This window comes from Poeciliopsis prolifica, unplaced genomic scaffold, assembly GCF_027474105.1.
Source record: "Poeciliopsis prolifica strain line A6 unplaced genomic scaffold, Auburn_PproV2 SCAFFOLD006, whole genome shotgun sequence".
NCBI classification, from domain to species: domain Eukaryota; kingdom Metazoa; phylum Chordata; class Actinopteri; order Cyprinodontiformes; family Poeciliidae; genus Poeciliopsis; species Poeciliopsis prolifica.
The window spans coordinates 12,393,674-12,417,557 of NW_026562381.1; the positions used below are offsets into that span (position 1 = coordinate 12,393,674).

At 37.4% G+C, this 23,884-nt stretch overlaps 1 protein-coding gene across 5 annotated transcripts in view; it reads right to left on the reverse strand.

Moving 5' to 3' along the window:
* Positions 1–1,133: 1,133 nt before the first annotated feature.
* The window catches only part of LOC129360437 (phospholipid-transporting ATPase IG-like), a 48,792-nt gene continuing 26,041 nt past the window's right edge, over positions 1,134–23,884 (reverse strand). Inside the window, exons 4-31 of one of the 5 annotated variants that reach the window (XM_055030653.1) lie at positions 20,254–20,334; positions 19,119–19,226; positions 18,367–18,495; positions 18,022–18,110; positions 17,128–17,178; positions 16,641–16,705; positions 16,474–16,555; positions 16,250–16,394; positions 14,434–14,631; positions 13,258–13,428; positions 12,750–12,967; positions 12,101–12,172; positions 11,947–12,020; positions 11,749–11,852; positions 11,482–11,663; positions 10,750–11,016; positions 10,040–10,217; positions 9,846–9,948; positions 9,602–9,747; positions 9,377–9,436; positions 8,905–9,032; positions 7,991–8,126; positions 7,830–7,895; positions 7,593–7,696; positions 7,344–7,500; positions 5,277–5,376; positions 3,390–3,421; positions 1,134–3,104 (exon numbers count right to left, since the gene is read on the reverse strand). In XM_055030653.1, the coding sequence (XP_054886628.1) occupies positions 5,281–5,376; positions 7,344–7,500; positions 7,593–7,696; positions 7,830–7,895; positions 7,991–8,126; positions 8,905–9,032; positions 9,377–9,436; positions 9,602–9,747; positions 9,846–9,948; positions 10,040–10,217; positions 10,750–11,016; positions 11,482–11,663; positions 11,749–11,852; positions 11,947–12,020; positions 12,101–12,172; positions 12,750–12,967; positions 13,258–13,428; positions 14,434–14,631; positions 16,250–16,394; positions 16,474–16,555; positions 16,641–16,705; positions 17,128–17,178; positions 18,022–18,110; positions 18,367–18,495; positions 19,119–19,226; positions 20,254–20,334 (3,210 nt within the window). In that variant the 3' untranslated portion in view covers positions 1,134–3,104; positions 3,390–3,421; positions 5,277–5,280. Of the gene's footprint in view, positions 3,105–3,389; positions 3,422–5,276; positions 5,377–6,137; positions 6,229–7,343; positions 7,501–7,592; positions 7,697–7,829; positions 7,896–7,990; positions 8,127–8,904; positions 9,033–9,376; positions 9,437–9,601; positions 9,748–9,845; positions 9,949–10,039; positions 10,218–10,749; positions 11,017–11,481; positions 11,664–11,748; positions 11,853–11,946; positions 12,021–12,100; positions 12,173–12,749; positions 12,968–13,257; positions 13,429–14,433; positions 14,632–16,249; positions 16,395–16,473; positions 16,556–16,640; positions 16,706–17,127; positions 17,179–18,021; positions 18,111–18,366; positions 18,496–19,118; positions 19,227–20,253; positions 20,335–23,884 lie in introns of those variants that run through there. The other 4 variants (XM_055030655.1, XM_055030654.1, XM_055030656.1 and 1 more) reach the window with 4 other exon arrangements.

A 23,884-nucleotide genomic window follows, 5' to 3' on the forward strand; every position in this document is an offset into this window, starting at 1 on the left:
TTAATCCTTTCCAAACCCAGTTTTGATGTGTTGTTTGGGATTGTTGTCCTGTAAGAACAAAGTTTCAAGCCGTCGATTTGAGGAGAAAAATTTAGACACATTCTCCTTCCTTCATGATTCCTATCAGTAATACTGGCAGTAAAACAATCCCACAGCATGATGCTACCACCACCAGGTTTGATAGTTGATTTCTCAGGTTTAAAAGTTTCTTAGCCATTGGTAGTACAATTTTATTATTACTTTAACACTTTTTTTGTTTTTTTGGCATAGGTTCTGCTACCATTCCTCGTTTTCTTGCACTGTCCCTCATCTTATTTCAATTATTGATTTATTTTTAGCCATATAAATAGAAGAAAATACATGTTTCACTCTTAACAGGGTAAAGGAAACTAATAGTAAAAGTAACATAAAAATAACAGATTCATCCTGTCAATGTTTTGCGATGCGTAATGTAAATACAGCAATACTTTCATCTTGAATTCACCTCAAACACGTCAAAACTAGATCTGGAAGGTAAAGTACAAACATCCTGAATGAGCCTCACTTCAGTCCCATTGAAAACCGAAGAATTAATCGGAAAGAAGGACATAGGATGGGAAACCAATGAATAGTAAAGAACTGCATGTAGCTAAATATCAAAGTGACTAATTTATATTCTCTTTGACAATTACAAAGAGAATATGATTTAGGTGGGCCTTGGTAGAATACACACATTCATGGGGGTGTTTGAATACACAATTTCAATTTGTGCACATTTTTTGTTGTTAAAAATCACCATACATGCCTTAGCATGCTTCCATTTTGGACGAAAAACACGTCATATAAATTTACTTTATAAACAGGGGTGGGCATTTATATTGAAAAATTTCTTATAATGAAAATTATGATTTTTATCAGTGATATGATCTTAAATGAAAAACTAAAGAAAACTGATTGCATGTTTAGAAATGTTATTGATGTTTTGCTATTTTTTCCACTGTTTGTTCCCAGAGAGAATCAATGAATATAAGGAGAAAAAAAAGATTAAATGTGCACTCTAGAGTTATAAAGGAGGTTTTTAAGTAAGTAGTGTCCTGAAGAAGTGGGAATATTTTTCAAGAATATTAAAGCTTTCCAAAATAAAATGCATAATAAATAGTTTTTATTTTAATTATAATGCTTATCGCCATTACAGAAGTGCCACAAAATATCCATGTATATATCCAACATAATTAAAAATATCCGATACAAGTCCCACCACTATCTATAAAGCTTCAAATTAACGTCACATTAAGCCCACAGTGAGTATATGTAAACCTATGGCCAGGACTGTACTTCACATAGGAAGATAAACAGAAATGGATATTGAATTGAGGAGTTGGGGAGTGAATTGGGAAGGGGCTGCCTGGTCTTTACAGACACAACACAGACTACTGAATGGGACTGATATTGTCTCGAGTTAGAGCCGGACAACAACACATGAGCTCCACTGGTACAAAGCTTAACATTCTCTGACTAATAAAAAGATACATGTAATAAAAATATAACCTCAGTGAGAAAAATTACACTTAATAATAAATATGGCAAGTAGATTTAATATGATAACGAGAGAAAGTAAAAGATATTACAAAAAGAGTATCAAAGTGTCTGAAATCATGTTATGTTTGGATGGAATGTATAAAGAACTACAGATTAAAAGTTAAAGGATGAAATGCGAACAGTTCACGCTATCAGCACCTCACAGTGACTTTAAGCTGTGCTGATTATGCTCAAACACTTTCAAACCGAAACTCATCCAAGGAGACAAAATATAGACACCGACGATTATAAATATCTTATTTTTGTGTACAGTGTGGGATGATTATTGGCTACGTGACATTTTCTTATCTAACAGATACCATATGCATGTGGTTTGATTATAACTAACATCACCAAATTCATCACAAAGTAACCAGTTTCCCTAATAGTGCAGAAAATGTCAAACTGACCCGAATCAACGAAGTTCAAGTACACCTGCGCTTCTTTACGCACAGGCATTTGTGGCTATTCTCATCCAACACATGTATGCACTTCTGTACAACACAAACACACGATATGCACACAGGCCTGTCACCACAAAGGCCCAACCTGATTGCACTACTTTCATCATCATTTTGGCTTTGAGCAGATGTTAACATACATGTCTAAGCTATGTATATATTAGTTTTCTTATCTCCTGCTGGAACCTATTAAATTATCTTTGAGGCTGGAAGATTTCAGCTCACTCGCCAAGTAACGTTTCATTGCTGGAGCGTACTTTGAGTCTTGAATCTATTGCTCAATCTCACACAAACACACTTTTTGGGCTGAGTGATAATATTTGACCTTTCTCATAAATTATCAGTTGAAACTCCCCTTTATCCACAAAAACAAGGAAATAAGCAAAAACTACACTAACAGTCTGTGTGCTGCTTTCAGCTACACTGATATCACATTTTGTAATGTTTTACCTGGAATGATTTGGATTGGAAGGTGTGAATATTTAATTAAATATTAAAACAATTAAAGAAAAGGGAAAAAAAAAATATTGCAAAAATACAAGTGCAGCGATTAAATTTGAAAAAAAAGATTTGCAAAACACAGTGACTAAATATCAGAGAAGTGTTTTTTTTTCTTTTTCTTTAGCCTTCATGCAGATGTACCATTCTTGGAGTGGATATTACAACTGCTTAATGGATTAAAGTAGTTGTACTGAGCTACTGGCAAGGCAGCGCTTATTTGTAAGCAAATATCAAAAAAGTAAAAGGAAGAAGACTCATGCCCATCATCGGAGTTATTTTTATAAAATATAGAAGAGCACTGCTCTGCAGGCATGCGCTGGGCAACGTGACTGACGAATAAAAAGGAACAGAAGTCAAAAGACTTCAAAAGCAATTTCAACTTCTCCCCCCAAGTCTTTAAATTTCCATGATCTTTTTCATTCTCTTCATCTTGATCTCTTGTTTCATCTTTTAATATTTCTCCACCCTTTGAAGTTGCTTTCACTATGAAAGAAAATCAAAATGAGGATTTCAGTGGCGTGTCCAGGCTGCCTTTTACTCGCGCTCCTTCAGGTGCTTGTAGGAAAGTGGTGTGACAGCAGCGATCTGGAAACAACACAAGACGACAGACTTTTACTTTGCGCTTTCAATCAGGAGCTGGAGACAACGGGAGAAAATTGAGCCATGTAACGAGCTTAAAACACCACAGAATCAACAGTGAGTGGCTACAAAACAATGAAGAAGGAAGCTACAGTGATTACAGCATCACCACCACCGATAGCTGACACACATTAGTAAAGAAAATCATCCCATTTCCCCTCATGTCAGCTGATCTATTGAAGCTCAGATGGCAGATCACGACACATAGCTAGCACTGCTGTTGAGGTTTACCTGGATGCTTGTAGGAGGCCACCCTCTGCCAGCTACAGGGAGAATAAAAACCAGATTAAAAGTCAAACATTCTTACAAGAAGCAGTGTGCTACTGCTAGGCAGCCACTGGTGAACAGTGGCAGTGAAGTGTGACCAGGAGCATTATGCTCATGGGACAGACGGGTATCTAAATGTACAATGTCCTGTTAGGTTACTGACTGATTTTTTTTTTAACATTTTGTCTTTTACAATCTTCTAAGAAAATTATTGTGATTTTATGTAAGAGACCAAATCAGATTAGTGCAGAACTGGGATGAGGATGAAAAATTGCTTTGGACATTGGATATAACTGAAAAACGTTTCACGATATAAAGGTTTCACATCAGTCGATATCAATAATTATTGATTAGATTTTGTTTTAAACATCTGAAACTCTGCAAAACTGGTGGCGTAATCTTTTCAATGTTTTATCCACTTTCCTCTCTCGCGGCTGCACTCATTTTCTCCCTTCACTCCACACTGTTGTTTTAAAATTTTTACAGTTATGAAGCACGGAGGCGAAACCTTGAACTGCTGCTGCGCAAGTTACTCAACAGGTTGTTGCTAGGTAACCAAAGAGAGAGAGAGTGCGTTCATGCCACCAACTTTGCTCAGCTGGTTGTGAGAAGGTTAGTGGCTAAAGTCTGTCCTATGCCTACATCCCCCAGAATAATTTGTGGCTCTGGGTCAGAACTCAGTGAAATTATTGAATGTTCTATCAAATGTATTATTATCTACCAATATTGTTTATCACATCTATCCAAGTTTGGGACGTCGTCTCATAACACGAGCATCTCTCAAAACACGCCACAGCTATTTTCCTGACCTGTCTGGTGTCCATCAATGTCCTCTAACAAACCTCTGAAGACTTCACTGAACAGCTGAATCCTAACAGTAATTGGCTGAAATAGATTTCACTTTGAGGTATCAGAGTAAAAGGGGAGCAAATATTGTAATACAAGTTTCTGATTTTTATCGGTGTAATTAAAAACAGGGTTTCCTTCCAGTGTGTAATCATGCTTATCTTTGTGTTACATACAATCTTTAAAGACTTTAAAGTTTGTGACTGTAAAAAGACAAGATGTAAAATAATTCAGTTGGTAAAAATCCTTCAGCATGGCTCTATGAAAACACATTGAGGGACAAAGGAGTTTTCGGAAGTTTTCTCCATTTGTTTTATTTGTAATTTGGATGTCTGCACCATATAATTCAGCAACATTTAGGCTAGGTTTGCGTCAACTTCATGCACCAAACCCAAGGATAACAAGCACAAATGCATCCATTATTTACCAAACAAATAAGCAGATGGTGAATAACAGAGACGACCCAACCCAAAGAAACAAAGGCAACATTGCAAATGGCACATGAATGCCACAGGGCAGTGACCAGCCCTGTGGTTTGACACCAGGAGACAGGAAGGAAAAAGAAGGACAGCTCAGACTCCAAATCAGGAAAACAACTGACCGGAAGAAAGTAAATAAAGACGGAGACATAAGAAGCACATGCAAATAGAAATGTAAGCTTTGCATCGAAAGGAAGGCTGAAAGGAGCATGTGTCTGTGCAAAAATGTGAACCCAACTTTCCAATCATAGATGAAATACATGCATTATTTAACCATATCATAGAAAAGTTTTGGTCTAGAATGACAGAAATATAATAAGTGCCTCTCTTCAGCCAGCCTAATCCAGCTTACACAACACACACAAGAAGAAAAACACTTGGTCATTATTAAATATGGTTTATAGGCCATTTGGGTTTTGATTACCTTATTAGAACTTAGCATTAAAAATAAGATGGGCAGCGAGAGGGGTTTAAAATCAGACGTGAGTCCCTGATTAAGTTGAATGACCTAAAAGTGGGCTGGTACCTGTTTAAATGATAGTATTGGATTCATCTGAAAAGGTTCTCGTGAGCAGGGGCCTGTCTGTAGACTGGGGAGACTGGGGGTCCCCCGCACTGGACTTTTTCTAGAAGGGTGAGGCAGAACACACTGTTGACTTCACTACGCCGCCAGGCACAAACATGCTTCTCTTTCTCCGTATTCTCCTTCCTCTAGCACACTTACACACACACATATACATTCACAAGAGACTAAAAGAAGACAAATGGGCAATAAAAGTTAGTCTATGTGTCTTACTAGACAACTCTGGGCAAAAAAAAAAAAAAAAAAAAAAAACTTCAGTTAAACAATTTTTTGTAATGTATTTTTTTCATATAGTTGGATATTTTACAAAACAAAATTCATGAGACTAAACACAGAAAAAGCTGTGGGCTGTGGGTTGAGGATCCAAGATGAGGTTGTGGACTCGTGCCTCATGCAGTTGCATTTGGGTGCTTTGAGGTGCTGCAGTCACCCGACGGGACATGCAGAGGCAGCAGGCATTGGAGCAGCAAGGCAGCTGGGAGGAGACACTGAATAATAAAACTGGACAGACAAGGATGAAAGACTGACTGCACGCTCAGCACAGACTCCCTGTCCTACTCCACACTGCAGGAAGAGCTGGCAGCACACCACTCCTCCCAATTTAATAAATTATAACTAGATTAAGCCATTTGAGTCAATGTTTAAAACAGAGGCTTCCAAGACAGCTTGAGTAAATTAATATCAGGAAGGAGACAGTGGGAGAGGGAGGACACAGTGAGAAGGAAACAAGCACGTTTCCAAGCAAACAGAAAATCCTCAGAACGAGAATAAAGTTTAAATGTCAACAGAGAGAAAACAGGAGACCTCAGTCGCTCCATGAGAAGCTGTGAGTGCTAGCTGTCTGAGACAGCATGAAGATAGTAGAAGTCCCCGAGGACGGAAGGCGATGCTTCATCTTTGGGGAGGAAAGTACAGAAAGGAAGAGAAGGAAAAATAGGAAGGTGACAGGTAAGAATCTGTGAAAGCAGAGAAGTCAGATTGGAAACTAAAAAAAGTCAAGGTAAAATGGAGAACCAAGAACTTGAAAATTAGACTGGAAGAAAATCAGTTAATCATAGATGGAACAGTCCTACAAAATCAAGCAAATCTTACATTTTCAATGATGGTTTTTAAGAGTAAAAATGATAAAATACCCCAAAGACTCCAGCAAATGTAACCTGTTATTCCAGTGCAAACATAAGGCTCTCAGGATGGAAACTGGAAAGATTTGTGGACATTTACTTGGTTCAATCAATTACTATGAGTGACTCTTCTCTGCATTTTGAAGGTCAAAAAACTTTTAATAATGCTTTACCTCCTACAAAATTTCCAACAAATTCAAAATTACTCAATTTTCCAGGCTCAAATGTAGAAAGTACCTAATTTTTCAACAAATACAGTTTTTACTGCGAATAATTTCACAGAAACCCACTTTGAAAAAAAAACACACAAACTAAGTTGATGGGTGCATTCTGCACAATTATGCAATCTAAAAATATATTAATTTAAAAAGATCTTCAAACAGTTTTTCATGCTTGATTTTGCTACATTGAAAAATACAGAAATGGAAAACTATCAGAGATTTCAAATCTGAAGTCTGATCTTGATACATGTGCAAAAAGTATTCGAAAATTTGAGCCTACTGAACTCGTAGCACTAAATGTTGAAATAGATGAATTGATTGTGTCCAGCAGGTGGTTATAAAACATCAGTAGATGTCAGCAACCAAAATATTACATCAGCAAAGCTGATGTAATATTTGGTTTTCTATCTTAAATTTTAAAACTGCAAGTAAGTTCTGTATTATGTTATGCATGTACTTTAGAGATAGCTAGTCATAACAGCTACATGTGAAACTTAGCATTAGCTGTAAATATCACTCATAAATCATCCTTCAAAAAGTTTTTCAAATGACTCAACTAGAAAATGTACCAACATAGCCCTGAGAGAACAAATTCATTTGCTAAAGTGAGCGTTGAAAGTACACAGAAAATGAAAATCTATGTGTGCGTACGTGCAGTTCAGCGTTACCTGTCGAGCGTGGGGTCCACGGGGCTTGCGGAGCACCACAAACAGGATCTCTGGCAGTAAACTGAGGAGGATGAGCAAGATGATGACGAGCCACGCTGACACAGAGCTCAGCATGTTGGCGAACACAAAGTACAAACGCTGGTGCTTCAGGAAAGGCCTGCAGAAGAATACACACTTCAGGTCACATTATTCGTTTCTGATAGCTGACTAAAGGTCGGCTGCAACAAACTTTTGCGTGAATTTTCTGACCATATGATTCCTCCCCAGAAGAAGCTGAAAAACACATAAAAAGCCAGGGAGCCCCATATTACAAAGTGGTTGATCCATGTCCAATGCCGTGTGTCCAGAGCCAGCTGTAAAAAACAAGAGAAAGTGATTAAAAACTACACAGAAAATACATGTTTACGCCACAAAATCCTAATTTCACTCTACTTTCAGTCTCTTGTTTGTGTTAAAGTTACAGCGTAGAACAGGGAATACATTTACCTTTAGCGTAACAGTGAAGACGAGGACAGTGAACACAATCGTTCCATATGACCAGTTTCCAAAAACCTGGATCCAAAAAAGACAAACAGGTTTTGGTGAGGAGACGGAGATTAATCGATCGGTTTGTCTCATTTATGTTCAGCAGTTGAGAGAAATCAAACCTGGCCGTTGTCCTGCAGAGCTGGGTTACTGAACAAAAACCGAACACCAAAGAAGAAGACTAATCCGTGGAAGACTCCAAGCGCAGTCCAATAAAGGAATAGCTTCCACCGCAACATTGCATTCTTAGCAATGTCTCTGAAATGAATTAAAAGGGAGAAAAAAAACATCATCCAGCCCCGCTATAGAAATTTACAAGAGTGAGTCCAGGGTATATTGTTTAGAGTTAATTAAGTAGCTTTTAAATACTTGTAAATATATCTTTCTAATTGTTTTTTTTTTTATTAGAAGCATTATAAAAGTGGAGCTGAGGGACAAAAACCAAACCTTTATTTTACAAAGGCTGAACTTAAAGCTCTACCCAAAGGTTTACAAGCATTCATCTGCATGAATATGAAGTTTTATTGTTAAATTTGAAAAGTTTTTCAGCATAAAATTAATGAATAGACAAGATAAAACTGCAGTGATTAAAAAAAAAAAAAAGAACTGGATGAACAAGTTTGAATCTTTGGCGTATTTTCTCAAATCCACTGCCAAAATTATATATTAAGGCTGAAATATACACACACTCCCACATCTTCTTAAATGTCCTATGTCAACCACATAACTTCTGTAGCCATCATCCAGACTCATCATATTTAACTACTCTTACTGGGAGAACTGGTAGAGTTAATTTAAATTGGTTGCTTTCCTGGCATGGAAAACACTTTCAAAGATGAACCAAACTTCAATAAAGTTCACTGCATGGTTACGAGAAAGGCTTTCATTTATACATTTATTCAGTCGTTAATAAACTCAGTAGTTAGGTATACTTAGTTAAGCTTGTCTGTATAATGGATTTGGGAAAATTGTTAAAGGCTGATTGTTTAATTTTACAAGACCAAGACTTTTAAAAGGTGCAATACCACCAACTTACCTGTAGAGGGTGGAGTGTTCCAAAAGAACCTCAATGCAAATGTGCTGCTCCAAAAGGCTGTAAGCCAGGATGGGCATAGAGGTGAAGCAGATGTTGTACATCGTCAGATAGGCTGCATCGTACAGGGGCTGGGGAGGACGGAGCAGGAGGAAGGGTTGAAGGGGAAGGACGCAGGAAGGAGGAGAAGGGGTGGGGTGACTGGGGATTAATATAAAGGAGTAGAAAAAAACTCAAAACATCTATATGTCTTAAAAGGAACCCATCCGAGGAAGCATGAATATTACTTTCAGGAACTTATAACAGATCTGTTTGTGGGTCACAAGAAAGAATAGCAGAGGAAGGATTGGGATGTATGAATTATTATTACTATTTCAACAGAGGTCAAAGGTCACAGGGCCAGTGGGGGTGGGGTAATTTGAGGGAAACGGTCTCAGCCACATTTTCAAACCTCATTGTTGAGAAAAAAACTCACTTGCTGGGAATATCCACAGAAGAACTGGTACAAAAACTGAGGTAAGATGAAGCAAAGATTCTGTGGAAAAATTGATAAGAAAAAGTTGTTCAAAGTTATGAGTAGTTTGATTTTAACTCAAACGTTTCTTGTTTTGTTATTTTTCGCAAAAAGTAACTGATAAATTCATGTTTTAAAGATAAATACAACAAGTCATTAGAACATTAAAAAGGCAGTTTTGGTTACCTTGTAAAAGAAGTACTGCACTAGGTGTGCAATGCGAACGTAGTAAAGATGTCCATGAGCCAACAAAAGTTTCTTGAGGTGTTTGAGTTTGGGTATAGCGTAATCACTGTTCTTCACTGCCTGCCGACCCTCTTTTCCTTTAATACCTGAAACACCAGGGCCAAACAAAGACAAAAATATTCAGAGGGTCAACGTAACCTGCACCAAATGATAGCAGTTCTCCACATTTACATTGATTTCTTACCAATGCCAACATGAGCTTCCAAGATCATGCTAACATCGTTTGCTCCATCACCAATGGAAAGAGTAATTGGGTTGCCTTTGGAGTTCTTCACCAGTTTAACAATCTACAGATGGGAATAAAACAGAGAGCTACATGTTGCCAAGCGTTTGCTGTAAAACTGATAAATCAAGTTTATTGAAATAACTGGATCTGACCTGAGCCTTCTGCAGAGGGGCCATGCGGCAGCAGAGAACAGCCGTGCAGTTCTGACAGATCTGCAGAAACAGGTTCTTGTATCTTCTGGAGTTTGGTTCAGAGGAAGAGCTGAGAACCATCGACAAAGAAGCTCCATCGATGATGAAACCGTAATCATGTCCGGCTACAGACCAACTCCTGCAACAAACAGCAGGGAAATAAGGAATGAGATACAACTTCTGATACAAAAACCTTTTGATAACTTTACACAAGCCAACTTCTTCACATTTTGTTGCTCCACTAACATAATATTCAAAGGGTTGCTATTTTTTTTCAGTGTTGCTGAGAAGATGCATCAAAGTGAAAATGGGAAAATTTGAAAAATGATTTTCACAAGCACTTTCCATCCAATCTGAGCTTGAGCTTCATTGCAAATAAAAATGGGACAAAATGCTAGTCTTTAGATGTGCGCAGCCGTCTTAAAACATGTATAACTGTATTAGTGACTCTGGATATAATCTCACTTTTGAGGTGTTTATTTGTAGAACATTTAAGAACTGCAAATCATTTTCCTTCCACTTAGCAGATTTGTGTTGGTCTGTCGCACAAAATCTCCATAAAACACATTGAATTTTGTGGTTGAAATGAGACAAAATGTGAAAACGTTTAAGGTCTTTCAGGATTTCTTGCAAGGAACTGAATAGGGGTTATAATGTTGTAAGATACCAACCTAGTAATTCCTAATTTCACGGGTGGGGCATCTTGAACAGCTTTCTTATGGTACTCAAGTAACAGGTCATGCAGCCTTTCCTCACGACTCCTTCCTCCATCCTCAAGCGTGCGCAACGTTAGCTCCAGCAGTTCTGTGTTTTTCTTAAACAATCCACAAGCGTAGCAGGTGGACTTAGCCGTCTCCATCTTGTCCCCCGTCAGAACCCAAACCTTCATGCCTGCTCCCTGCAAAGCTTCCATGGTCTGTGCTGCCTCATCCTGAAGCCTTTTGGGTAAAAAGAGACACATTAGAGGAGAATGAGCACAAAAAAGGAGTTACAGCTATTTATGTCAATTGTGCCCAACAAGTTGAGCTAAATTGATCAATCAATATTTTGGAAATTTTGTGTTATTAATGAAAATATGTAACATATAAAACCAATAATTTGTTTTAGCATCTTGAAATCTTAAGATTGTGAATCAGTAAATAACCACATGGTGGCAGTGTAAGATGATGGAGAGTTAGGGGCACAAGATAATGCTAAAGAAAATTTAACAGAAGGAATTCCTAACTGTAAGATTACAGAAGGGCACTTCTATTGAAAACTGTGTCAGTAGCTTTGGATTTTAAATGAGATCATTTGTAACTTATAAAACCTTTTAAAGTAAAATATGATCTGGATGACAGGACATGCATTTTAAAACGCGACTTCATCAGTGTTTGACTACAGTATGTGGAGTTAGCACCCACTGATCTTCCACAGCAGTAGCTCCTATTAAAATCATATCGGTCTCCACTCGGTTGTAAACAGCCATAAGCTTCTCCTCTCTGTCCTGGAGAGCCAGTCTAGCTTCTCTCAAGTCTGCATCCGCCCTGGCGTACTCCTGTGCGCTGAGATGTTTGTAGGCTACACACAATGTGCGATAGCCCTCCTGAAGAGAGAGAAAAAACAATGTTACCTCAGAAAACCTTGACATTGTTAGGAGAAGAAGCTACAACAGTTTCTTTTTCACTCACGGTTGCGTTGCGTTCCACATGCATGCGTATCGTCTCCACCTCCTCCTGCCTGACTTGAGGGAAAATAGAAGAATCTGCCCCCTTGCAGAAAAGCAATATTTCACCTGAACACAAACATAAACAATTACAGACATGGTGAATGTAGAAAATTAACAGTAAATCAAATAAAAATGCAGCAAATTAAAGTCTTCAGCTCACCTGTTTTGGATCTGACCATTACACTCATCCTCCTCCTCACAGGGTCAAAGTTTAACACATGAAGTAGTTCATACCTTCAAGTAACACAAAACTGAAATTAAGTTTAAAAAATACACAGGCATCAATTATGACTATCCAAATGTTACTGGCTTACGTTTCAACATCTTTATTCCTGTTAAGAATTTTCATGTTTTTACTTTCAAGGCCCAGAAACGTGAAGCCGTACCTGCAGATGAAGGTATGAAAATGTGCCATTTTTTAGTCATGCATTTGTGTGATTTGTGCTTTACTTTGACCTAAATTTTATGATTAAGTCTTAAAACTACTAAACATTCAAAGTATCTTAGAAAACATACATATTACACACCATCATTCAAGAGTTTCTCAATGCAGACATATAGTCGTTTTAGTGAATCACATGTGAAACTGCTGACTTGACAGTAAATAGTCACAAAACCATATTGTTTAAGACGCTGAGTGTTCAGAGTTCAGTATAAAAGCATATTAATGCAAAATTAGGAGGAAGGAAAACTTGTAACAGCAACAAATCCAACTCTGAAAGGATTGCGAAATGAAGCCCGGACAAGAATAATCCTTTGTTGTTCTTTGATCAGCTTAACTTTGTGTTTCATTAGCAGTCAATCATCTAAATTACTTGAAATTAACACTTGAAATCTTTATCTAATTTGCTGAGATGCAACATTACATGGAATTTGTTACTTTTTCTTCAAGAATTATTTATTAGTACAAAAACAACATCAACTCAAATTGATCATTTCACAACAGCTCATCTTTTTTTTTACCTCATAGCTCCCTTAACCAGAGCAATCTCATCGGGCGAGGAAGCTATGAAGCCCATTTCCTTCTGTGGCGGGTCCAGAAATGCCTGATCAACCCCTAAGCCATCGACCTGGTCAATTTGGTCAATCTGGTCAATCTGGTCTTGCCTATGCTTTGTAGACTCCTTTACCTGGACAGTGTGGCACAGACAGAGGGCACGAAGGAAAAGCTCCTCCCTCTCCTAACAACAAAACAAAAATACAACCCATTAAAGGAAACTAGAATCAAACAAGTTAGCTTACTTCAATACGATACGACTGAATTTACTTTTTACCAAAACAAATAATTATCAGGTGCTTCTTTACAGAGCAAATATTTTTCCCACTTCATGTTAACTGCATATGTCGACATGTCAGAGGCTACACCTGGGTGACCTATGAAGGGTCTTTCTGACCAATGAGCTATGTAATGATCATATGTTCATGCCCGCTTGACTTCTTGTACCAGATGGTGGGGCAACACAACACTCACCCTGCCAGCTTTCTGCTGGATTTTGTTTACAGGCCCATCTGTGACGCAAAACCCGTCCAACTCTGAGCTCCCGTCCCCATGCTTGTACTGGAAGCCGTCGATGCAGCACTCTATGAACTCCATGTTGTTCTGAGTGAGAGTGCCAGTCTTGTCTGTGAAGATGTACTCCACCTGCAGTAAACACCATGGAGAAAGCACAAAATATAAAACAATAAAAAATAACATTAGAAAAAGAATTGCACAGCATGTATCAAATTGGTAAGATGCAAATTCTTGTATTTATTTTAAATGCTAAGTGTAGCTGCTAAAAAAAAGCGCTTTTTGTGATGATCATATATAAAAAGAAAATGAATTGTGTTGCAAATCTACTGCTATGCATCTGTTCTTTTTCTTTTCTTTTTCACTGTAACAGGAGTCACTCATAATTCAAGTTAGATTTTTTTTTTCAAGTGTGCTAATTTTCTGAAATCTCTGCAACAAAAGTTGAGAAAACCCAAATGTTTTTATTTATTTATTAATTTAATAGAAATATTGATACAATATCCTCATGGGAATGCAATAAAGAATTTGACATGCTGCACAATATAATGTATTAATTACAAGGAAAAAATGCTTATTTGTTGACAAGCTACTCCATCCAAAGTACTAAATATTAGTCATTACAAATATAACCATAGATTAGACAGAATTGGTAAAAGTAAAAATAAATGAAAATAATGAGACTGAAGCTGTATAGTGCATTACCGCACTTGCTCTACATATTGCTGCACACTGCCAGTCTGCTGGCTGAAAGAGGAAACGTGCATATATAGTTTTTTCTGCTTACACAAATTTAAACCCAGTTATAATGTGTAAAGAAGTGAAACATAATCTATCAGTCCTGTTGTAGTAACATTGTTATAATGTTATATCTGGCAAGCTCCTACCTGCAGGTTCTACCAGAGCAGGTAGCCCTACTAATCGACAGTTTGTTTTACTCCTTGTGTTACTTTATTAAAAGCAAAGTAGCCAAAAGTAAAATTCTTTGCCCAACACGACTAGTAATAAATGTCTATCACATGTGTATTCTTTCATTTTACTTAAAAATGTATGTTTGGATAACAATGTTACAAGAAATGACATAAAAAGAAAAACGGTCAATCAAAAGTGTTATTTGAATGTGGCTTGCGGCCTGACCTGTCCCAACTCCTCATTAAGGTCGGATGTGTTGACCAGCGCCCCCTCTTGGATTTCAGGGTCGAAGAAATCTTTGTCCCATGTAATGAAAAAGGATCCCAAGAACTTTTGCATCTCCACCGTGACGTACATGGACACCGGAATGATGAAGTTGAAGAGCACCATGAAGGACAGGAAGTCTGTGAACATTTTTAGGTACTGTTGATAAAAAAAAAAGAATAAATAAAAAGTTAAGATGAGACACATTTCAAAAACGTTAAAACTAACAACTTTTCTACGGTTGAAACTCTCGCATGTTAGATTTGATCAGTTACAAAACAAGATGATACAGATTAAAAAGTAGTGCATTTAGCTGCGATGTAAAATGCAAACAAAGATGTTGTGTTGAGTTGCAATTTTAATCCATAATGTTTTTATATGTTTGTGTTTTAAAAATATTAATCATAAATGTTTAATTCTTTATTAATCAACTTTTTTTTTATTATTGCAGCACTTTTAATATATATATTTTGCAAATGCAAATAATCACCATGTCCCACCACTATTTTTTTTTTACAACTACAATATTTCTATTTTAAAAGACTGATTTGTAACACTGCAAACAAAAATTCACAAACTATAGCATTGTTGTATTATTGGGAAACGGGAACAAGACAAACTAAATCCTGCCCCATTTTCAAGATAATGGCACCATGTTGGGTAACTTGTCTTTATAAAACTGACTTTATAAAACTGTGGGCCAATACCAATGACAAAAAATAAAATAAAATCGGCACCATTCAGTACAATGTCAAAGAAAAAAGTACAGTAACGGCACTTGATTTTTTTTTTTCATGAAGTTGACTTTGTGAAATTTTGATTGAACTGTGCTCGGTGTTGAGAACAGATTGTTTTTCAGCTGAAATCAGCTCCCCCACACAAAGGTTTATACAGCAAATAAGGACCAACCTTCACAGTTAACTAAAGAACAAATACAGACAGGAGGCTGTTGTGATATAGGCAAGCAGCAGCTAATTCACAAGTTTTCTTTGCGTCACAGCGTGTAAAACATTACAGATGGAGCAGTGGCCTAAAGGTAGAAGCAATCATCAGTAAATATTTAACATTACAGAGCTCAACAACATTGTATTAGGATTTGATGTTTCAAATTTGCATTTAGAAGTTGAAGTGAAACCAAAGCACCTGGTCAGGACATCTGCAGTCTAGAAAGTTTTATTTAACCACAGGGTTAATAAGAGTGACTAAACACAAATTTGAAGACTTTCCAGAAGGTTGCATTTAGGTGAAAATTACCCTGAAAAATATAAAGTTTCAGTTTAACATTTAATTTATTTCTTTAGCAAACAACTTGCCTTGCAAAATTACTCAACCGTTTAGCTTTTTTTTTCTCATTATAGCCCCAAACTGCAACACATTTTGTTTCGATTCCATGTGGTCGACACACACATCGTTTTCAAACTGTCTAAAACAATCTGTGTTTCCATCTTAGGCAATAATAATTTCTGTAAATGCAACTGAGTCATACAGACTTCTAAACCGAGTTGAAAAATAAACAATTTTGTTTTGTTTCACATAATATTTTTGTCTTTCAAAAGAAAGCTCATTTTCTTATACGACAGTGTACAAAATGTGAAACTATAACTATGTCACCTTGTTATAAAGAAACTAGTTATTGACAGGGCAGATCTACACAAATCCACTGTTAAGTTATAGCTTAAAACATAAACTATGTTTTATAAATCATTTTTGGTTGACCTTTTGTTGCAACAGTTTTAAAATCGTGTACAGACGTTTTTCACAACAGGGTTAACAGTACCTGATTAGTGTCCCTCTCCTTCTGCGTTTTCTCGTTGTACCACGGCTCATCGTGTTTGCTCTGCCACACATACTTAAGTGTCGTGCACACAAGCGCTTTGCTCACCAGGATGAAAAGGTAAACCAGAAGGAAGGCGTTGATAGACCTGAAATAACAGCATTAGTTACAACAAGCAGTAAACCAGACATGTTTAATCCCGTCTACAGTTCTCGCTACAGACATACTTCTCCACAGCGGAACGTTTTTGCGATTTTCCCTGGTAGTTGAGAGCCATTTTTGTCTCCATTCCAGTGTAAACTGCAACACCTTGAGAAGAAAAACAAGAGAGAAAAAAAAGGATCAGCTTTCAGCATAAAAGCCCACTGAGTGACACCACTTTCATTTCACTCACCACATATCTTCTGAGTGTTCTTCAAATTTGCTCCTTTCAGCAGCAGGTTTTCTGGGCCTAAAGATCTGCACAATCACATCAGTGGATTAAACACTTGTGTTGCAATTCAAGAGCTGTGGAATCCACACACTCCTCTACTCTGCAAATGGGAACCTGGCAGGGCATCTGGCATCTGTTCTAAAATACGCAGTGACAGCGGGGCTGCAGTCCAGGTTTACACCCGTCCCAGTGCTCTTCAGAAGGACACTGGAATTTGTTTGTGGCTATTACAAAGTAGTCAATGAGAAATGCCAGTGGGAGTGCTTTGGAAGCAGTGGCTAAACCCCTGCCAGCCTGTTTTAATGTTAATGCTTGTTTGCAATGAAGGATCAATAGAGAAGTGATTTGTTAGAGATGCAAAGGGAAACAAATGGGTGCTTAAGGAACCATGTTTTGATTTTGCCTCCATTTAAAGTGGATTGAGATTGCTGTGCAAGAGAGCTCTCACCTCACATCAGGCTCCTGACTGTTTCTGTAAATGTGCATACGGCCGACAAATCTGAAACAGAATAACAGATTTGTTATTCTGCTGAAACCAGATATTTAGATACACTGCATAGAAAGAGTGATGATCTTCTTCTCTCACTATCTGACATTAAATCGAACTAAATCTTTGCCAATTATCAGCACAATGAGAGAACATTTTTATGTATTTATTAAAATTTTATGTACACTAAATCTACAATGTCTATGAACAAATTGGGAAAACCCTACTGATGATGTCATGGACTGAGAAGCCACCCAGAAAGCAAGAAGACATAACTCTAAAAGCAATCTAGAAAGGTTAGCATTTGTAAAGGGACTCACGGACAAGAAACTTATGTTTGAGCAAAGCAGCATAAAACATGGAGCTGTTTTATGCTGCTTTTATTTACTTTGCCAGTCAATCGTGACCGGCAGAGTAAGAACTGCCAACTATGATTGAGTAAGGTTTCTCAGCATAAAATATGATTAGTTTCACCAGTTCTGTCAGGAGGAATGGGTCAAAATTCAAATAAATTATTGTGAGAAGCCTGTGGAAGGAAATTCTAAATAGTTGACCAAAGTCACATAGCGTAGAGCAATCGTTTCAAAGAAATCTCTAAAATGTTTTGTCAAATTTTGTGGTATTTAGAAAATAAAAATAGTGTTTGTTACCAATCTCAAACAGAAAGTTGAGCTTGAATTATTGTCAAATAGTGATAAAAAAGTTATATTTCTTTCCATAAAGAGCATAAAAATATCTGATTCCAGCTGTTGGTGTATCATCTTCATCTTATTGTTAGACATCAGGCTAGCATTTTCAAAAGACATCATAATCATGTAGTGTAGATCTGTTGAGGCCACCTGGTGACTGACTTACTTGTAAAGGTCAGGCTGAGGCTGTTCACACTCAATGGTGGCACTGAGATACTGCAGATCACTCTCTAGGTCTGCCACTGTGTAGTGTGTCTAGAAGATGGAACAAACAAACGCAGAGTAAGAACCGAAAACCAGTTCTGAGTAACGTCAGCCGGAGAAAGAGAGGGAGTTTAAAAAATACATGCTAAAATGCTGTGACAAATGAATATGAACATAGTAATGCAACAGATAGGAGAAGTATGTAATGACTCAATGATGTTACATTTGTAACTCTAAGACCTTCTGAAGATACAAGGTATATATATATATAGTGCAGTGAGATGCACTGAGTAGCAGTGCATCTCACTTTATGGTTGGACTCTCCATCCAGACTTGCTGTGGTAACAAAACATGTGCCATCATCTCGGCTGGACTGCAGCAGTATTAGATCACAGGGAAAGGTCTCATCTTCTTCTACTTCCACAATATCTCCAACCTGAAGGCACAAGACAACAAAAGACCCAACAACAATAAGCAAAACACCAAAATGAAATAGAATAACAGACAACATGCACAACGATGATTAATGTAAATAAAACAATAGACTGGATTGGAAATGCAATAGGAATCATAAATGTTGGAAAGAATCATAGATTTCACAGGGATTTAGCAAACTGTAAATATCAGTGACTTTGCATTTCCTGTGCTTAATATTCAGAGGCGTGTAAGTGTGAATGTTTGCAGGCAGTAGACCCATGCTTCATTATTACAAAGAATAGCAGAACATCTAAAATAAATTATTTCCTGGAAGTTTAATTTTAGCTTAGCTTGCTTACTGGAAAAAAAAACAGTAGTGTGACAGCTTGAGACCTGGGTATACCCGCATCTGAAGCCCAAGGTATAAACAATACCAGTTTGTCTTGAAACAAACATATAGGTTGCTTAACAAACAGAGCAAACCCAACTCTTCATATTGACATTAAATGAGAGCGAACAGCAACAGAAGACATATTGATATTGATCATCATCAGCCCTCTCACTTTAACTACTGCTCACTGCAAAAAGATTATTATTTTTATTCCTACTGATCCAAGTTAGGATGTGTGTGGAAAAAGTTACCTTTATTTTAGCACTCATTTTCCGTATCCTCCGGCCATCCTCTAGTACGGACACCCGGTACTCATTCACCTCACGGTCAGCCTTGTGCCGCAGCCAGTCCTCATATCCCTGTGGCAATGAGTCAAAAAAAAACTAAATTGGTTTATCTGCTGAGCAAACAGAAAATGTTAAACTTTCACTGACCCATTAATACCCACGAGACACTAAGAGCTGTGAGATCAATATAAAGTCACAAAATGTGGAAAAAGTGGCGTATGAACACAATTATGACCTCTGAACATGACAAAAGAACAATTTCTGTTAGGTGACTGGTTAATTGCCCAAAATAACTACTAAACAGCAGATCATGAAGATATACTAAGCCAGGTACAAAATAATGCACATTCTGCAGTCAAGCAAGAAATTAAATCTGGTTTATTCTTAAAATACAGTGATGAAAGTACCAGAGATACTGAGAGTAGAAAAAGAGTTCAATCCCTGCCAACACTGATCTCGAGCCAAAATGTGAGATTACAGGGAAAGGTGATGGGAGGAGAAAGTCTGGTTGATTAACATAGAGGAATAATGCCAGGGAGAGAATGAAGAGCGGGAGCAGAAATCACTTCAGTCGCAGTAATAAAGTTGGGCAGACCTCCTTGGAATCTCTCATCAAAACCTGGCTGAAAGTGCTCTGCTAATATGAGTGATTCCCTTTTATTTTTGCAGGGAAGTCCACTCATTATTGTCCATTTCAAAGTCCCAGCAGTGGAGCAACTAAAAAGCTGATCCTAAAACAATGCATCTGACCCTGGGATGTTGCAGCAACAGAGAGGACACTCCCCCTGATAATTTGTATCTTTGTAATAGCCTGGCTCGCTCATTCTTTCTCCCTTTACTCACACGGCCCAGGAGCCCATTTCATCTTCGCCCCAATCACCAGCAAAGCACATTAATACCGAACCCAAGAGAGAATTAGTTGAGTACTTTATACAAAAAAACAATGTGGGAGTTATAAAGACAACAGAATTTAATGTGTTATATGGAGAGTGGGGGGCATAATGCAGCAGAAGACAATGAGAAAATGAGGGCATTGCAATGGAGAGCTAATAACATTTCTGTTATCAGCACTGATCTGCCTCATTAGGCAGAGTATTACCTGTTTGACAGCAGTTACTGTGATGACAAAAAATAACGGTAGGCCACTAGTGACTGGGCTGGTGGGAGTGTCCACTATCACCTGCAGGGAAAGACAAAAAGGAAAACAGCGTGCAATTAAAGCTTTAATTATACATTCCTACTGTGGCGTGTTATTTCTATGGCAGGGACATTATGTGGTGATAGTTGAAAGGATCGGGTTAACCCTCTGAATTCAGGGTGTAATCCATTTCTCTAAGATGCTTACACCATACCACAAATTTAGCCATATGGACAAACATAAGGGAGACATTTATATTTTGGAGGGAAGCAAAATATGTTCTGGGCCAAAGAACTTTTAATCAAGAGAGCCTGGGACAGAGTGCTTAATCTGCAGACATGCCAACACTTTTGTGTCTCTGCCAAGGCATAGTAGAAGGCCAGCAAGGAGCTTTGTCAAATTCCCGTTACCTCGCCCTCCCACCCCCACCGAGCAATGTGGAGGGGAATACAATGTGTGCTTCCACTGAAGCTCTATGCATCTTATGAGTTTTGATCTGGTTATATCCCAACCAACCACTTCAAAAAAACTAAAGTCTAATGAGACAATCAGTTCTATGTACTCATGTGTCCCTATAAACCAACTAATGGATTTACTCTGGCATTCTTGATCCCGCATAATGCAGATTTGCCCCCCTACGTCGTGCCACCTAAGTCTCCTTTCTGGTGGAACAGTCGGTTTCATTATGACAGGGAGCACAGACATGGCATACTCAACTAATTTATATTCTGGCAACAACAACTAGAAAGTTTTATGCTTCTGTGTTCCTCACTTGCATGAGCTAACACTGGAGCAACATTTCCAAATCAACAGGAATGCAAAACCACAATAAATACGCAGCAAGAAACCTGTTCACATGCACACGCAAGTAAAAACATTGTCAAGTCCAACAGAAATAACAAATAACTTGGGTATAAATTAATTTGACATACAGTGGTGCCAAATTTATAACAGCAGACCTCTTTGTTCAAAAAGAACTGAAGTAAATACTCATAAGTCATCCAGATGTGGTAGGTATATACAAAAACACTCCAAACTTATAGAAAGCAGTTTGAATGCATGAAAATGATACGCATGTATCTGCTTCAAGTGTCTGAAAGCTGCAAGTTACTGTAATCTGGTGGATTACTGAATTGAGTAACGCATTGTTTCCTCTAATCATTTCAGTTATGCACTGATTAACAAGCTCATACGTCACGTTCTGAAACATTATTGTGTTTAAAGCAGAAGCAAATGAAGCAATCTATACCCCCTTTTGAAATCCAACGTTTCTTCAGACCATTTTTAGCACCACCAAACTAACACAAACAAACAGGAACAACTCAAACAAATCTAAAAGAGTTTGAAAGAGGAGTACATCAAAAACATTTTCAGATGCCGGCTGCTGAAAATGTTCCTTCTTATGAGAAATTTTGTTGCAGCAGGATGAAGCACAGCACCCAAAATGTACAGTTTAAAGGCAGTTCTCCCAAATAATGAATTAATTTATGAATTGATTGCAAGCAATAAATTATCTCTGGCATTTACCAAGAGTAAATGCTTCTGATCTATAATGTTTAGGTCAGTTAAGTGTGGTTTAATGTCTGATGTCGAGAAAAAAGTGGTTATTTCTAGTCTTTTCACACAATATCAGTAAATAGAACTTATATAACAAGATGTGATGTTTTATAAAATAAGCTTCACTGATTCACACACAAAGCATTTTAGACATGCCAACAAACAAGTTTGCAAGACAATAAAGTAACCTAAAGCTTCAACAATGAAAAAATACCCCAATTTTCAATAACCCTTCACAATATTTAAATGTCAAATAAAAGTGGGAACAACCACAATCACAAGAACCAAAAAGAGGATACCGAGACGATGATGCATTCAGAAGGCCACACACAGCTCAGACTGAAGCTAAAGCATGCAAGGCAATCTTTAGACTGCACTTTGCATCTTTTAAAGCTATTTTTAAAGTACAGTACTTTGGTCAGGAGCAATAGTTTATAAATAACCTTTACTTGAACAATCTCGACACTACTTTGGTGCATCTCAAGTGTACAATAAAGGACTAAAAAAAGAAACTGTGGATGGTAGGGACTTTTTTTAGTGTCTGGATGTAAAAGTTAGATCTAAAAGAGTACTTTTATTCTCTTTTCGCAACAAAACTGTGAGAAGCTTGAGTTGACAAGCTTCTCACACTCAAAAGCATCATGAAAGCTTTAATAATTCAAACAGGAACAGAGGAAACAAGGCTGTGGTTGGTTTCCATTACATTCATTTGTTTGTTAATGCATGCAGGTTTTTGATTTAAAGGTTTTCTGCAGAGGGTTGTTCAGTCCTTGTTGTAGGGATAGACAGTCTGAACAAGTTGAAACTAAAAAAAATATCTTAAAGAAAAAGGTCTTGGAAAGAAAGACAATAAAACAAAGATTATTTTTAGTAAATAACACTGTAATGAGTAAACAGGTGTTGTAAGTTGTACATTATCAACAGTTTTCCTTGATGAGCTGGGCAGTAAAGCTAGAGCTAATAATCCTCAAGGTTGAATTTAAAGTCTGGACAATAATGAACAGCAATGGAGCCGAGTTGCTGCCACATTGTTGCTTACTGTTGAAATTAGGTTTCGCTTCCTTAAATCTCTCTTAACGACCTAAAATTCAGATACATAAATATCTGTGTATTTGAGGTAGAAGAAGTAATAAAGTACATGAGAAATGCTCCTTTTCAAGTTTCAAAGTATTATTAAAAAGTAAGCTTTTCCATTGTTGAACCATCTAACATGCAGAATGCCTTGCTCAATTTAACCCGGCCTGGCTTTCAGGCAGGTGTTTTAATTTAACAGCAGAATTTAACTGCAGTAATATGGAAAAACACTTTGCATTTAAAATAGCTTAATGGTGACGACCGTCACCACTCATGAGTGGATAATTCAATCCATTCATTGGTGTGTATAAAATGGTCCAGAACTTACATAAATTTGTGTATAAAATGGTCCAGAACTTACATAAATTTGTAATCAATTTTCCAAAAAATTGTTGTTCTTATTAGTTTTCACTGAACTCCAAAGATGAACAATGCATACTGTGATTTTCTGACTGTATTTTTGTAGCATTTTATAACTGTGTTCAGTGAAGAAATTATCGTTACACAACAAATGTTTAGTTATGTTTTTAACAAGTTTTGAATGAGTGGTGATGGTGACTGATGATAAAAAAAAATGTAAATTAATATGGAGTTGTCTAAACAGAAAATCCTGTGTTTGAGCTGTAATTGAATACAGTAGATGGAGGAACTCGTCTACACTTTCACTGGCTTGTTCATTATGCCAAGTATGTTTACATTTCATTTGAAGTGAGACAACTGCATGTGTTACTGCTGTGGGTAAAGAAAGACAAAGCTTTAGTTCAGTACACCTTTCTTTCTCCACACATTATCTTCCAAGATTGAGACATTGGCAGAACAGGTCAAGGAGGGAAACCCAGTTCTCTCCCTATTGACACTCCAGTCCATTCCGGGGGATCATAAGGCATTCACAGGTCAGAACAGGCTGTCCCTACAGTGGGTCTGCACCAATGAGTCCTGATAGGACATGTCTGGAAATCCT